At 50.2% G+C, this 16,294-nt stretch overlaps 1 protein-coding gene across 1 annotated transcript in view; it reads left to right on the top strand.

Moving 5' to 3' along the window:
* Positions 1–712: 712 nt before the first annotated feature.
* Positions 713–16,294, top strand: part of LOC131215519 (fibrillin-1) — a 61,689-nt gene continuing 46,107 nt past the window's right edge. Inside the window, 2 exon segments of the mRNA XM_058209909.1 lie at positions 713–724; positions 1,316–1,637. Of these exon segments, the coding sequence (XP_058065892.1) occupies positions 713–724; positions 1,316–1,637 (334 nt within the window).

The raw sequence follows: 16,294 nt of genomic DNA, 5'->3' as shown, positions 1-16,294 counted from the left end.
GAGCTCGGGTGACAATGTGGCAGCTAATGTGATAGCTTCCACCGTTTATCTTCTGTCTGCTGTCACGCGATTCTCGCTTTCGGCGTCACTGGCAACCATCAAACTTCCGGGACGTTCGTTGGGTTCGGCACTGTTGATTTTATATTTGATCCTTTGCTTCGTCGAGGTCACGAGCGCATTGGCAGCCGTTATCGGTTGTGGTAGAAAGTTTCAAGCCCCTTTTTCCGGGGTGGGTGCCCGTTTCCGGATGTACTTCAATAAACTGTCTCTCACTCCGGCTTCCGGTTGAACTTTGTGGTCTCCCGCGAGTTGGTCCGCTACGACGGCTATAAAAGAGTGCCACCACGTGGCCCCCTTGATGGATAGTCCCCATCCTGCGCACTCGCCCGTCGGAGGCTATGGTTTATTGGCCCCGTAATCGCTATCAACCAAAGTCGCACCTTCGGTGGCGTTTAATTTAATTTGTCGCGCTCGCCCTCCCCAAGAGAGAGAGAGACTCCAGGATGGGGAGGTCCGCCTACGGATCCCGCTTTTTATGAGGCCATTTTCTTTTACAACTTCCTTAGCGAGGGCGCCCACAATATTGGGGAACTCGGCACGGTATCTTCATGGTTGCCGCCATTAGCATTTGTCAAGTGTTCGGGATGGTGGTGGTTTGTGGCCGCCCTTTGAGATTGCGTGCATGTTACCAACCCGAAATTATCGTTCAATAATGAGGAAGGGGGTGAGTGAGTAAGTTATGATGGCCAGGAAGATAAATATTTAACTCCCGAAACAGTTGGTCCCGGAAACAGGGTCACCAGAGAGGTACTCCGGTCGGTGCAAATGGCAGGCACACGGAAGGTCATGGCTGGCGCGTTCGAACCCGGTCCACCGGAGATTGGATGGCCACGGGAAAGGAAATTAGATTCTGCCCCGCGGACTGATGTCAATCTGAGTCTGCACTAGTGAGTTGAACTGCGGCAATTGATTGCCCTGCGAGTCCAGTCAGGGACTTGCGAGATCATTTAGTTCTGACAGATGATCCGGACCCGGACTCCATTCCGGGCGGCGTAATCTCTGGTATTGTGGTACTTTTAATTTCGCCGTGCCAAGCATCTGTTACCAGGACCCCCCAGGCCGACAGGGCCGGCCGGCCGCGATGATACGCAACTCGTTGGCCGATCGATTCTTGATTGACACACGATCTGATGACCGAGCGGAATGGAACGGCTAGCGGCCACCTAATCCCGCCGTTTCGACTGACGTTTGTTTTGCGTCGCGTCTGTCAATCAGCCTGGTCCCGACTCATCTCGGCGGTTGATCGCTATCGTAGCGCGCCTCACACATTTCGAAGCTCATCCTGACTAATCCTGAGGGCTTTCTTCATATTTCCAACTCTCTCTCTCTCTCCAACGTTACATGGCGCGTCCGGGCAACAGGGTCGGCCACCGGCGAGACGTACGAGGACTGCGAGCAGCCGCCGGAAATTGCTCACGGATCGGCCCGGCTCACCGTGGACGACAACGAGGAGTACGTTACGGCCCACTACACCTGCCAGGGCGGGTTCCGGCTGCAGGACTCGCGGCCAGCCCAGCTGCGGTGCAGCATCGAGACGGACGAATGGCAGACACCGGAGCTGCCGGCCTGTGTGCGAGGTGAGTAAACTTGTTATGCTCCGAGCGAGCCACTCTACCAGGTCACCGCTCCATCTTGGCCTGGAGATGGTTCGTTAGCTTCCTTTCACTTCCGGAACCCATCCCAAGGGGGGCCGGCAGCGCAGAAAAAGCTGCAGCGGCCCCGGCACGTGTACGGGCGTGACACTTTTCCACCCCGTTTGTCCCACGCCCCACCCACCCCGAGAAGCACCTTCCAGGATCGACGCAGGAAGCAGGATGTTGAAATTGAGAGGAATAAATTTAACGAGGGATAACAAATTGAATTGATTGGTGAGACGCGTCGCGCCATCGTTCCGGCGGCGCCACGGAACTGTGGTTGTGTCCTGCTTCCTTTCCAGGAAACTACACGTGTGTCTGTGTGTGTGCATGATTGGTTGGCATTGTTGCTCGGCTGTCCTAGTGCCACTCGGTACTGATGGTGCGACCTTTACTCGCCGAGCCAGCAGCCCGGCCAGAGGCACCGGGGCAGTCATATTAGTTCTACCCTGCCGTTCTCTGGCTCACTTGAGGGCAAAAAAAATGGCCCTCGAACGGCTGACGTTAGCGTTTCCAAGCTGTCTTTGTCTACTTTGCTCTGGGAAACCCCTCAAGGGCAGAGAGGCCCGAGAAAATGGCCAAGAATTTGTCGGCTTCTCCCGGTATTCCGGAAACGCCACCGAAACCGCCCATCGCTTTTGCGGACCTTGCTCGTGCGGCTCTCTTCCGGTGGAACTGTGGCTCGCTACAATTCATCAGAATCAGAATATAGGGTAAATAAAAAGACACACACCCACACATGCACTGGGACCGGGGACCGCAGTGTCCGCAACCACGAGGAACCATTTATTTCACTCCAGCGGAAGCGGCATCCGAGGTCCACGGCGAATGCAACGGCCCGGGATGTTCGCTTCCCGCGGGTTGTTCTGTAGCGAGCAGGACGAGACGGGCTGGTTTGGCGGTTTTTCCAGCCCCTCCGGCACCTACCCTCGGAGAGCTCGGAACTAAATAAATTATACAGTATACTTTTTAGTATTTGCTCGGCGGAAGAAAATCGCCCGCCCGAGTCGAGCGAACAAACGGACCAAACGGACCAAACGGATTGTAAGTTATGGTCGGTCGGTCGAGTCGGGAATCCATTGGAAATTCCGCACCGGGCGCTGACTTTGCATGGCCAGAAATGCATCGCTCGGCCCGAGAAAGATGATGCCGCAACCGATGCCGGACCGTCAGCCGTTGGGACAGCAAAGGATTGCGGAAGTCCCAGCCCGGTAGCTCCAGCAGGATACCCACGCCGCAAGTCGTGCACAAAGAACTATCGATCGGCGGACCCGCCAAGGAGATCTTCATCGAACCCAGCCGTTGGTTTCCAACCACCCGCCGGGGATGAGTTCGATCTGGTCGGGTTTCGTTCCAGGGAGACCGCCAGTCGGCTCCGTATCACGGAGTGCGAAGTATCGCCTTACACCTGCGAGACTGCGAGGACGAGGAACCGTACGTATGATTTATTAACTCATTCATTTACAAACGCGTTCGGTCCGCTCCGGGCTCCCTGCTATCTCTGGTCGGGGAGAGTGTTCCGGTTTCGGTCGACAGCAAAAGGGCACGAACCGATCCTCTGTGCACGCTTCCAAGATTTGACCCAAGAGCATTGGTGGGTTCGTCCACCCGAAAGGGTCAACGCAACGAAAAGCATGTTCCGCATGCGACAGAAAGGGGCAACCGCGAAGGGGCTCAGTAAAGGGCTTTTCTTTTCCAGATGCGTCCGGAGATTTCACGCCGCGGTCAGCGCACGGTCCCGAAAAAGGGAATCAATAAATTAGGCATCGTTATTAGCCACAGGGCTCTTCCGTCGGGACGCTGGGCCGTGATAGGGCACACCTTCGAGCCCCACATCACGATCGAGAGTCGCCCCGGTCGCCAGGCGTCGTGAGGAACGACTATCGTCGAGGGGTTCTGTGGGTGTCGGGCTGCCCGTAGTTTCTTGAAGCCACAGGTCGCCGAGAGTCTTACACTCTACGCGCTTTATGTTTGCATTGGAATTGATGTTTGATCGAAGACATCGATGGCTGGCGGAGGGCAACACAGACGCAGCACCCAACGGATGAGGGATTGCCCTTAAAATATAATCCCAGGTGACGAAAGCGTCGTAAATTTCGTTTAGATTTACCGCACTGGCTGGGTGATCTAGAGCGGTGTCTTGGTTTGTGCACCGTTTCATGCATTCCAATGTGAAGGAGTCTTACAAATAAGAACAACACTTAGCAATTGCAATTGCTTCCAAACCAGAGATAGAATTTGGCATCAGCATTCGCATGAGGCAACTTAGATTCAATCCGCTCTTAATCCTCTTACAGCCACATTCTCACCTTTTCGTCGTTATTTATTTTACCTATCGATTCTGTAAGGCTTAGCTTCTTCCTTTCAATTGGACGAAGCTCTAAATTTTTTGGAGGATTACAAGCTCTCACAACAATATTGACGTTACTTTCTGCATAGCACTTGTGAGATACGCCATATTAGCTTTATGGAATAAGCGTGTTGATTGGTGGTGTAATATTCAAGACCAACACGCTGATGGCAGTTTCAGCTTTGACGTTTGTTTCTTTATTCATTTATTCATTTCATCAGAATAAATTTTACATTACCTCAATTCTGCTGGTTTGTTCACTATTTCAGCTTGAGAGTAAGACATTTGATCATTTTTGAGGACATTTTTGAAGGAAGGTCTTGAGTCAACCGTCGCATCGCGTGTCGCTCAATCATCCTGCGCACTGCGATCCGCTTCAATTAGGAAGTTATCATATCGATTACGATCAGTTCCGAACTTCGATTGTACCATCAAACGATTCAAGTTTCATCCGAAGGTGTTTCTATGAACAGAGCGAGGAATGGGCTGAAAAGTCCCGAGGCTAAGACAGCAAACCCGTGTTTCTTGCTCAAAATTGGATTTATTCAGCATCGTCATCTTCATCAAGAGCCACACAATCCATTTCCAGCGCCGTTCCAAAATTTTAATACCACTTTTGTAGAATGATTTATCTTTGGCCTCAAAATAGACCACAATTTCAGCGATAGTCCCTTCAATCGAGCGAAATTTCTTACCGGTGAGCATTTTTTTTGAAGTTTATGAACAGCCAGCAATCGCTGGGAACCAAATCTGGTGAATACGGTGCATGTGGCAGCAATGCGAAGTCCAAGTTCATTAAATTTAAAATTTAGCCTCCAAATGCTCCGCTAACGCTATTTCCGAAATTTGATTCCGAAGTGAAATGATGGATGCATCTTTCAGCTACTGTCACATATCGAAGTAAAATATCCTGTATGTTCCGTTTAAGCGTGGCCAAATACCTCTCAGCCTCATTTAGTGTATTTAAAGCGTCATTTTGAATTAGCAAACCAACAACCTTTTGTTGTTTCTGATAGACCAGAGTCCTTAAAAAACTTTTTAAAGCCAGTGCTTCGCTTAAACTTGGCTTTACGCATCAACATCCTTTAACTTTTCTTTTGAAGGTTAGCAGTAACTGAAAACGCGTTGAATGGAATAATAGCAATACCATCTATGTGTTGGGTTCGAGACTTTACAGTCCATGTGTTATTTGGCTGACGTTCTACAACAACTGTGGAGAAATGTTGGTGTGTATAGTCCTTAAGTAAATTCAGAAAACTCTTCGTAATAATTGATGGGATGAAGAGAACTGATTTGAGCTATCTACTTAAGCTGAATTGAACAATCGACTCATCTGTCGAAACATCTGCCGGCCTGAGATCGAACCGCCATATGCTCATATGCTTTAGACTGCCGACTGCCATCCGCTAAAGTTTGTCCAATCTCCAATTCTGGAAGTGTAGACGATGACGTGTACTAGTAGCCCAGTAGAAACTTCCGCCAAGTATGAACTCATCTCTATCCCCACGCTCCAAACGAACATCCGACCCTGTTCTGGTCCACCAATTTATTCTCTCTCCTCTGGCGGCCGCCAGTGGTCTGGGTCTATGTCGTCGATGACCGTATTTGTCGATGTTTTATGATATTTGGCACCGCTCCCAGTGCCGCGTTTCGCGTTTAATAATCTTCGAATTCAATTTTCACTTTTATTAACATCCTGTCCAAGAACTTTACGGCAAGAACCCACTGCGATATGGGGGTTGGGGGCGACTGTCAGCGACACTGTTGGCCGCAGGCCGATGTTATGCAAATGGACGCTGGGTGGACGCTTGGGTTTGCCGTATCGGTCAGTATCTGTGGCGCGCCCTGCCTATCCGGGTGGAGCCATAGGTGGAAACGGTGCCGATCACCGACCACACCGAGCGCTTGTGGGTAGCAACGGAACGAAAAAAATCCTCGCCGTGCAATTCTGTGGCAAGGCCGGCTCGGGGTGGGTGATTTGAGCGGGTGGAGGAATCTATTTCCGGCTGTCTCGTTCCCGAAGCATTCCCGAAGTGCTTTTTGCGGTCAACCGCCACGACGCGCCAGTTGAGACCAGTTGGGACATCGCCCCAGACGGTCGGCGGTGTGTGAAGAGGCGTCGCGTTTGGGAGAACCATTAAAAACCTCTTATGCACGGCGGCCGACCACATGTGGCGCTATGCGACGGGCCGGCCAACGCATCGCTCGTTCCGACGCACCTTAACCAATTAAAACGACACCAGAAATTAATTTGCTCATCCAAAACCAAGTGGTATCGTCATCATCATCGTCACCATCATCGACACTATCGCACCATTCTCATCACCCTCGGGCCATCTTCATCGGACCGCGAGATCTTCATCTTCATGAGTCACACCCGGGCGTCACCGTCAGGTGTTGCCGCCGGTGGGGGGGACGCCGAAGCACCCGCCAGACAGTTTTGGGCCACGCGTCATGCTGGGGCCCCCGACTCCCTGTGTCTCGAGGCCATCCGGGCCCTACCAATCGATAGCCGGTCGGACCTGCTCGATCGATCGAACAGCTCCGAATCCGGCCAACCTGAGGCTACCCACGACAAACCGGAGCGAAGATACGGTACCAGTCGGTGTGTGCGGCTACCGCCGCCGAACACGTTTCTTCGATAATGTTTGGTTTATGTGACGCCAGTGCCAGTGCCGTGCCCGGTCATACGATTTCGGGCGTAATTTATGGACCCAACAGTTTATGGTGGTTTCGCAACGCCGGCGAAGGGTTTCTCTTGTGGCGGCCCAAGGATGGCTGGCCGGGGGGGGTTAAGATGTTTGCATCGACGACGCTTTCGACATAGCGATGCTGCCGATTAGAAGCGCTGATAGAGAAGACGCCTCTGTTCGCCCTCTGCGTCTCGAGAGTGTCTAGACACGTTGCCCGGCTGAACCGATGCGTTGCTTGTTATCGCTGGCCTCCTGATCGGATACCGTGATATATGGTGGCCAGCGGTAGAAGAAGCGGTCCCTGGCGGGCGAATTGGATGCCCCGTCCCATCAGCACGGCAACACATTAAGCGTAATCAGTTTCCATCGAAATAAGCGAAGCGCCATGATATTGGGCGAATTCCATCCGATTCGAGCGAAATGACCACGCTCTTCATCAACGGCACGGAAATGCGCCCGGGTGCTCCTGGTGATGAACGGGATATTGTTTGGCAGTGTCAAGTCTGCGCCTCTGCCACGGCCTTTGACTTTGATGTCCACCGAAAATGAAAATTCCAATTTCAACTGCGCTTCATTTCCCCCGATTAGATTCAATAAAATGGTCATCAGCATCGCCGGTCCCCGCCGGTGGGGGGTCTTCCGGACGAACGTTTTTACAATCCGACCCACCCATCGGAATGGGCATGGTCCGTGCTCCATGTGGGTCGGGTGCCACAGTTGGTAGCCTCTGGGGTGCACACTGGGTCGTGTCGGAGACCAAAACTGCGGCTTCAACATTTTTTTAATTGGAACTAATTAATTGAACATAGTTTTTTTTCTAATATTGGTTCATAAATGTTGTTTAAAATTGATTCTCTATTAGAAAAAAAAATGCTTGATTACATGAGAGTACAGAGATATTCCACATGGGGATTGCAGCTTTTTAATTGGTCTAAGGTATCAACATGATTGAACTGAAATTGTTTCGATTTAAATCTATTTAAATTATTTGTCATGCCACGTGGCAGTCACTCGACGCACAAACTGAAACACAACACTCTGAAAGGACCTTTGAAAAGGCGCCCGCATTTAAAGTTGATTGTTCGGTAATTAGAAACTTTAGTCCCCAAACATTAACCACGGATTGGGAGTCGTTGGGTAGATGGGAATAAAAACTGTGTTTAGGGAGCTACTTTTGACCATTTAACAGGCACTTCACGTAGTAAAATTTGACAGCCCAACCCACCGATAGGCCTGCGAGGTCTGCGTTGGACCTTCGCTGGACTTTTGATTGGCGCGTCACATTGTGCCAGGATCCATCTTCTCAGACACACGCCCATCAACTGCCAACTCATCCGTCTCCACTCCCGGGCACGGAGGTGATGAAAGCGAAACGGACAGCCGAGGTTCTAAAAAGTTTAACGATCCGATCTTAAATTCGCCATCCAGCGGGAAGTGTTAGCGATGCTGACGTTCATTGGCGAAATCACGCCGCCGCTAGAGGATGGCAAGAACAAATAAAATGAACCAAAAATGAATGTCAGGCGAAGAAAGAGGAACAAAAAGCGTTTTAACGGTTTGCCATTTGAAATGGAAGCAGCGCCTACGACTTGGCCCGGCGCTCGGTTTGTTGGTTTTAGGAGATAGAGATGCATATCAATGTCCAAATTAAGATCATCAGTTTTCTGTTAGGATGATCGCCCGGAACAGAGCCGGGCGAACGATGGCCAGTCAGCTACTTCACAACGATGGCTATCTGTCTAGCGCTTGGCTGTGTCGAAATGGCGGCAAAACATTAGCAGCCTTCTACTTCAACTTCATACATTTTACGTTTGATCGCATTTTAGACGCAAAATGGGCCAAAAATGTTCCGAATTTCATCATCCGAACGGTAGCGCCTGGGGGGGGTGGAAAAACATTAAACAACGCCATAAGTAGGTATGATTTAGCATAACTATCTGCTGCTGAAGTCTGCTGCTACCGGACACGGTTCCCGAAATGGTTGGTGGACCGGAAAATACTAATAGTTATTAGGTGTGTAATGTTGAAGCCGTAAGGATGTAAACCCCGCGTTTTAATTTATGTTCCATTAGAACGAATCCGAGCCGTCAAAAACGTTTATGAACTATTCGGTAGTTCGGTTCGAGTGTGTTCCATCGTTCATGATTTGCCTTCCGTGTGTGTCAGCAGGGTCTTTGTGTGGTCTATTTGCCACATACAACATCAAATATGCTCGTATGCTGGCGTGGGGATCAGGAATAATTTATAACAGAAACTTCCGTGAGTTTATTTGAACATTTCGGCTAAACGCAGCCGGCAAGCGATCGATTATCCTGGCGGATTAGGTCCGAAGGGCATCAGGCGGCTAATCAATGATAGTAGCCCGCGAATGGGACGGAACCGGATGACGAATGTTAGCTTTCGGTGCGAAAATTAATATAAATTGATATTTTATTCAAATTAAACCGTCCGAGGTAGCGCCGGGGTAGGCCAACAAGCCGATTTGCCGAAGCAAATCATGGGCCATGGGATACAGGAACTGCGGGGCAAATATTGTCGATGCAGCGATGGAGTTAATTACCACGCGGACAACGGTTCCCACGGGGAGCTTTCACTACGCCTCGTGGCGGGAACCAATTAACGGTCCAATCGGTGAGCAGCGGCGACCTTCTGCTCCTCGGATGGTCGGATTATTTTTCACCACTTTCGGAGCCACAGTTAAGCACACTCCAGTTCCTCTTGGAGGTCACTTGACGCGGCGATTGGGGGCAATAGCTGCGTGCCCACCAAGACAACGGACCGGAGCATTAATTATGCAAACAAACGCCACCTCGATACATCACAGCCCTGAGCCCGGAGATCCATCGCCCCCGGAGGAGGCCACCGCTGGGCCGAGAGATAATTTGTTATGACAAATCTGATCCGATTTACGCGACTCCAAAGCACTCACACCGGACCGGTCCGGGATCGCCCCAAAAACAATCGGATCGATTGTTTCCCGGTTTCGCTTGCGTCTAATTTTCCTTCTGTTTGCTTCCAATGGCCCACGCGGACCTTTTACGCCCGGCCGGGCCCAATATTGACAAAGTGTTAATAAATATGTGCATTTGGAACGTCTGGTTTGTGACGTCTGGAACCGCCCGCTCGCAAGGCTTAGGACAATATTATCGAACCCCCGGGGCTGGAGGAGGACGGCCATCGGGCGATTCATCATGGGGCACGTGTGTGGGTGCCGCGACATTTTAAAACACCTGAACCGCGCGAGGCGTGAGGCGTGCCGAATCGTGTCGAATCCGAGCGGAACACGGATTTCCAACCCGCTCTCGCCACCTCCCACACGCGACTTCCTGTGAGCTGCGGGGCGGCGATCGATTTTGGGTGATCACTCCACGGGGCCCACGTGCCTTTTTTCGTTGCCGTCGAGGAGATTAAGAAGATGTTTGCTCCAGTGGATTGGTTTGCTGCCAAATATGTCTCCTGATGGCCATATTTGTGGGGGCCCTCGCATCGCCAGACGGATCGGTCTGTCCTCCTATCAGTAGCAGTTGACATCTTAAGTGCTCGTTACGAAAGTTATTGAGCCGAAATGGAGGTGTCCGTTTGACGCAGGACGTTTTATTTTAGCGTATTTTATGTTTGCTCCACGGCTTAAAGTTCATGAGCAGAAATATGTACCTGTCCGTCGGGGTGTAAGGTGCCGAGTACCGTGACGGCCTTCAATTGTTTCTCTATATGGTTGGCCACTGTTTATTTACCCTCCGAGTGGAAATGTGTTCATATTTTTGATTACGTAACCCATGATCGATATCTGCATGCTTTACTTTGTTATTCGATTATATTTTGTGTTGGTTTGTTTCAATAGATTTTCCTCATTGTTTGCCTTTTGCAAATGAACATGATTTGTTGAAACTATCATGATATGATACATTTCATTTCTACTATACAGATTAACAACAAGGCTTGACTCGTACGCGGAGCCATACTGGTATGCTTTTGTCAAACACATTCCTGTAGAGCCAAGCATACCTTAACCAGATATTATTTATCGTTTGTTCAATTATCCTTCATGAAAACCAAAATATACATGTAAATGAGACACACAATACATACCATAAAGGTTTGTACTTAAGTTGATGCAACGCGGAACCCAGGGTTAGTGCAGATGGTACGGTTAACCTACAAGAAGGACCCAGATGTTTTGTACCAAGTGTTTGAATAAATATTTTGTTCATTAAATAAATGTTCATTTTTCTGCACCAAGTTACAACAGGGTTCGTTAAAGTTGGTTGAATTTGGTCTACAACTCTGCTTGGTATTGTAATACTAAAATTGTTTCTAGACGTTGTATTACGGAGTTCATATTTACTTTGTCATCAACGGTCACAAACCCGAAAGACATAATTTTATTTATTTACCAGCATGCATAGTGCTATTAGAAGTTGGACAGAGTTAAGTTCAACTCCGCCTAGGACAGTATTCATCAACTTACATGTTGGTTGATCTCAAATGATTAGTAGTCTTATTAGTATGTTTCGGTAGTATGGTTTGTTTCAGAAAATATGCATTTGCACCGATTATACGAGGTGTGTTCAAGAAGTAATGACAATTTTGTATATACACGGGCTACGTATATTCGAGCAATTTTAAGCAGAGAAAAATCGACGGTGAACCAAATCTTGTCCAAGCAAAACATCTCTCAAAAATGAACTGAATTCTCAAAATGGCCGAATTTGTCACCATAATCGACTGACATGAATAGCTACATAACGTCACAACTCGATAATCCTGCGTAGCCTGCGTAAGTACGAAATTGCCCTTACTTTTTGAATAAACTACGTACACTTAACTCATAGATCCTTACCGCAGGAAGGTGATATGGAAAAAACTGCATTTCTTTTAATTATCGCTATTAGGGTCTATTGGACATTCAATAAATTATTTATTTCTAAACCGACTGAAAACATACTAGCCGACTTAGAATTAATAGGACAACTAATCACAGCTCACGAAACAAAAGCGACAGCAAAGCGGTTCAGCAAATATGATAATTGCATAAAACTGTGATATCGTCGGTATGAAAGAAAATACGTTGCGACACTGATTAAATGACACATCAAAGTCAATAAGCGACGAGAACTTCTTATACGAAAAGAAGCTAATAGACGCTCTTTATTTCCCGACCATGCAATAATACTGAGCTCCAGGTCAAAAGTGGCGACGAGTCAACACGGAAAGACCATAAATGCGAATACGGCGTGAGCCAACCACCTATCGCAACTCAGAACTCATACGGATAACACAACCTCACATTCTGTTGGCATGGCTTAACCATGTTCTCATAGTGAACATGAAAATTCAATCCATTCAGTCCATTCATGTCCATATCCCAAAGAGTGTCTCGCTATTGCAAAAAGTATTCAATTTCGGATCCAGCGAACCGACTGGCCCACGTAGAAGGCCAGCCTTCAATTATTTTTCACTTTCCAGCCGCAGAGCGCAGCGCACAGAATTCTAAACCACATTTCGCACAGATCCCCCGGCAACCCGTGGTGCCCCCTTTTTGGGGGCTTCTGCGAAGGCCCGATGCATAGATTCATAAAGCTCCGATATTTACGAGCTTCGGGCGGTCGGTTCCCTGGTTGGCGGGCCCCGTTAGCTGATTGGTGCTATATTTTATCGCGTGTCGCGGGCGCAAAGTCGCTGCACCGGGGAGAGGAGCTGGGATCGATGGCCCCTAAAGGAAATAGACCCATCAGCGGGCGGACCTACTCCAGCTACGGCACGCTCCGGAGTCGGTACGTTGCCTGTTGCGGATTTTGGCGGCGTTGACATTACCTTTCGCGGCCCAACACCAGCCCCTTGCTAATCCTTCGCACGTCGGATCCCCACAGTTGGCCGCCATGCAATATTTCGTGCATTTTTATTGTCCGGCTCCCGGCGGCAGCCCGTAAATCATGGCCGTTAACGGGCCTGACAATTTTCGGCTCGTGGCTGGGAGCCGTTTTCTCGGGGACCTGAAGGAAGTGGACCTAGTGTTTCAGGAAGACGATTAAAAACCCATTCCACCCGGTGGGACGCTTGGGCGAGCGGTCGCTTCGAGTAGCGCATTCGATTGAAATCCCGAACCACAAACCGGGTGGGTGATCTGGTTGATCACTTGTTTTCAAGCCCCCGGCCCAGATTGATAAGTTTTGGTCGCCCATGCGGTCGTAAAATGTGCCGATCGTTACTGTCTGGCCGGAAAAGGATACAAAAAATCGCTCGAATCTCTGGCACCATTTTACGAGCCACTGGCCAAAGCCGGGTTCCACGCCTGGAGCACCGGAACCAGTGGCATCACGCGGCGTTTGATGATGGTATTTCAATAACCGACACGCTGAAGAACCACAAAATGGTCTCGGCGCTGGGGGGGCCGAACAGCCGGTACGACCCAACAATTCGCTGCTGTTCTTCCACTAGTTTTACGATCATCGTAAATCAATTTCGAACCCGCCATCGGCCGACGGACTGTGGGTTAGTTTGGCCACCACTGGCCATCCTTGCTGCCACTTGGCCGGTCCCAGTTTTGGGAAGCGGGAAAAACCAGTGGGTCAGTGCATTTTCTTTTTTCAGGCTCGATTCAGGCATGCAATCCTTGGAGACCGCCATCCCGCGTGGTTTGAAAGCGATAAATGTCGGCACATCGTTTTGTTCGATTCCCGGGCAGGGATTTGTGGATGTGTGAATTGAGATCTATCAAACCATTATGCTAACCTTGGCCCCGGCAATCTCGTCCCGGTAGCTCGGGAACCGTTCTCGGAGGGAACATTTGACGCGAAGACTTCCCTCTCTCAAGTAGTAGAGGATGTCGTAGACCTCTCCAGCAGATGGGTACAATTTTCCGGACAATCTGCACTTCTTCGCTGGTGGGTGGAATTGAGTTCAAAATGTTGACACCACCAGCCACAGAATCAGAAGCAACTACTTCACGCGAAGAGACACCCGGCGTGACCGATATACGAGCTGTGAAACAGCGCCATGAACGCCGTCTGGAACTCTGTCTGTAAGCGGTTGATGTAGAGTCGGTCTCATAAATTTGATTTCATTTATGTGTTTTGCCTGCCTGCCTGATGCCACTGGCGCACAGGAGCGATCTTAGAAGGCGGTCCCGACGTTTATTGGTGTTGACATTTGGGAGTTTAATATATTTATTTTATTACTACCGCAAGCTGACACATTGGTGGCGGTTGTGACGTACGGCATGTTTTTCCTCGTCGATTGATGCCTCGCCCGACCGAGTATTATGAAGTCCGTGAATGGCAGCAGTAGGCATATGGAGTAATTGTGTTTGGCAGTGAATCTGTTCCCGTGGATTTTCCACCGCAAACAACCCGGCCCGACCGACTTTTTGCACCGTTCCTTTCTACGTCCTGGGAGCCGATGGGATCAAGGAACACCACGGACCGTTGCCGATAGCTGCCGATCCGCACCGGCATTCCATTCTTTCCCGTGGCACCACGCCACGTTTGTTGCCACGTTCCTGCGTTCCCACGGACGAATAGCGAAGCCAGATTGTACCAGTGCCAGCAGGTGGAATTTCATTTAGTCGCTTGCAAATTGACTTCCAGCTCACTCCGTCATGTAGGTGCCCATTGAGGTGTAGTTACCGGTGCGTTGGATTACCGACCGTGACCGGGTACAGCTCCAGCTTCCGGTCCGATTCTTCGACGAACCGGGACTGGAGAATCCTCATATAGTTCCTCTGGTACGGAGCCTTACGACGAGAGAGTGAAAGTGCCCGGAATGGTGATGGAAATAGGTTGATTGGTCTGCGTGCGTGTAACCAGGAACCTCATCGTATAGCGCCAGCCCATCTGTCATCCCTAAGGATTTGCCGACCAAGGTTGAGACCAGCTCCGATTGGCGCAAGACTTCCGGCTCCAAGGAACACGTGTCTGTCTGGGATGCTCACGGGTGCCGAATTGTACCGATATTCCGGCCCCCCGTTTCACGATAATAAGCCCCATCGAGCGATGATACGAGGCGTTGCATGTGTGGAGCTCGATTTTCGATTTGTGACTTCATGTTCGCACTGGGAAATAGCGAACTCGGAGCCTCATTCGGCAGCATCCGACGATGTGAGGCTCGGTACCAGCACACGGAATATGGTACTTCGGAGCTCGCGCGCATCGGGAAAACGATCGTGCTCCGATGATCCCGTTGCCGAGCACCGGTTCCGCTTTGATGAAGACCCGCCGCCAGCAACCGGCCGAAGCAACGGCACATTGGCCGATGTTATCCTGCTGATTGAGCGGAGCCACCACCCGGACTCGGGCGCACGGTACGGCGGTAATCCAATTCTAGGCGTTTAATCACAGGAGGATTTTGTGTCTAGTGTTTGGGTTAATTAGATTCCCTCGCAGAAGCCCCAGGCCGGCGCCCGTGTTCTTGCCGACTCGGCACCGTGAGCCTGTGCTGATGCGATTATGGCCGGGTATTTGATACTGACTTCGATTTGCACCGGGCCGTTCACCATTAAACGTAACGGCTACCGTCGGCGTCGGCATCGTCGGCTACATGCGTTCTGCAAGCTTCCGGTGGTTTCCGCCACGGACAATGCTGCGCCGCCTAATCGAATTTTCCCTCACCGGAATTAGCCTTCGACTTTACGGTCCGCGTCCGCCAAGCTCCCTGGGCTGAAACGCCCCACCGGAAACATGTTTTGGACACTTATTAATAGCGGCATCCGAAGTTTTGCGCACTCCCCGGCACAGCATCTTCGTGAAAGTAGCATCATAAAAAGAGTGTTAGGACTCTCGTAAAAAAGTTCCGCCGCACCGAGGGCGGGCTTATTGGGCGGAAATGGAGAGGAAAAACAAAACCTACGCACAGATACACACACAGACCGATGCTCCGGATGTGGACGATGGAATTGGAAGGAAGCTGTCCGCAGGGAATTGTGCGCCCGGTCGGTCGGGACACCATCAGCGTTCCGGAACCGATTCGTAAGTCGTCCATTAGTCCTCCATCATTTGCTACGGTGGTGGCTCCAGATCTCCGTCGTCGTCGGGGGCATCACTTCCTGTTCCGCTCCGTTCGCTTTTCGATGACGTTGCTGGTGCTGGTGGTGGTGCCGGGACGCACCTAAATAGGCACTGGCACAAAAACATTCACACACCACCGAGAGATATGAGGAAAGTACGATCGTCAGGAAAGTTTTAAGGGTTCTTATTTCGGTTTTCCGACCGAACGGAAAATAAAAGATATCCACTGGGAGTGCGAAGACGAACTTTCCCCCCCACCGGTTTTTGCCTCGTTTTTTTTCTCTTTGTCTTTTGCTGCATTATGTGGCCACACTCAGTCGCTCTCTCTCTCTCTCGCTCTCGCTATCGCTCTGTTTCTTTATTATATTACTTTGGTGTTTGAGTTGGCGATTTCAATATGATGAATTACGTCGTTGGCCACTCGAACTGTAAGTTTCCCAATCGTTTCCCGTTTTTCGCTGGCTGTTTAAGAGGATGGCTAGGACACTTGACACCTTATCGTGAGTAATTTGCCACACACATTGTCGGCACTGGTGGAGCACGAGCTACCGGAAA

This window comes from Anopheles bellator, chromosome 1 (assembly GCF_943735745.2).
Source record: "Anopheles bellator chromosome 1, idAnoBellAS_SP24_06.2, whole genome shotgun sequence".
NCBI lineage: Eukaryota > Metazoa > Arthropoda > Insecta > Diptera > Culicidae > Anopheles > Anopheles bellator.
Note: the sequence above shows the minus strand (reverse complement) of the source record. Positions and strands in the feature narration are given on the sequence as shown.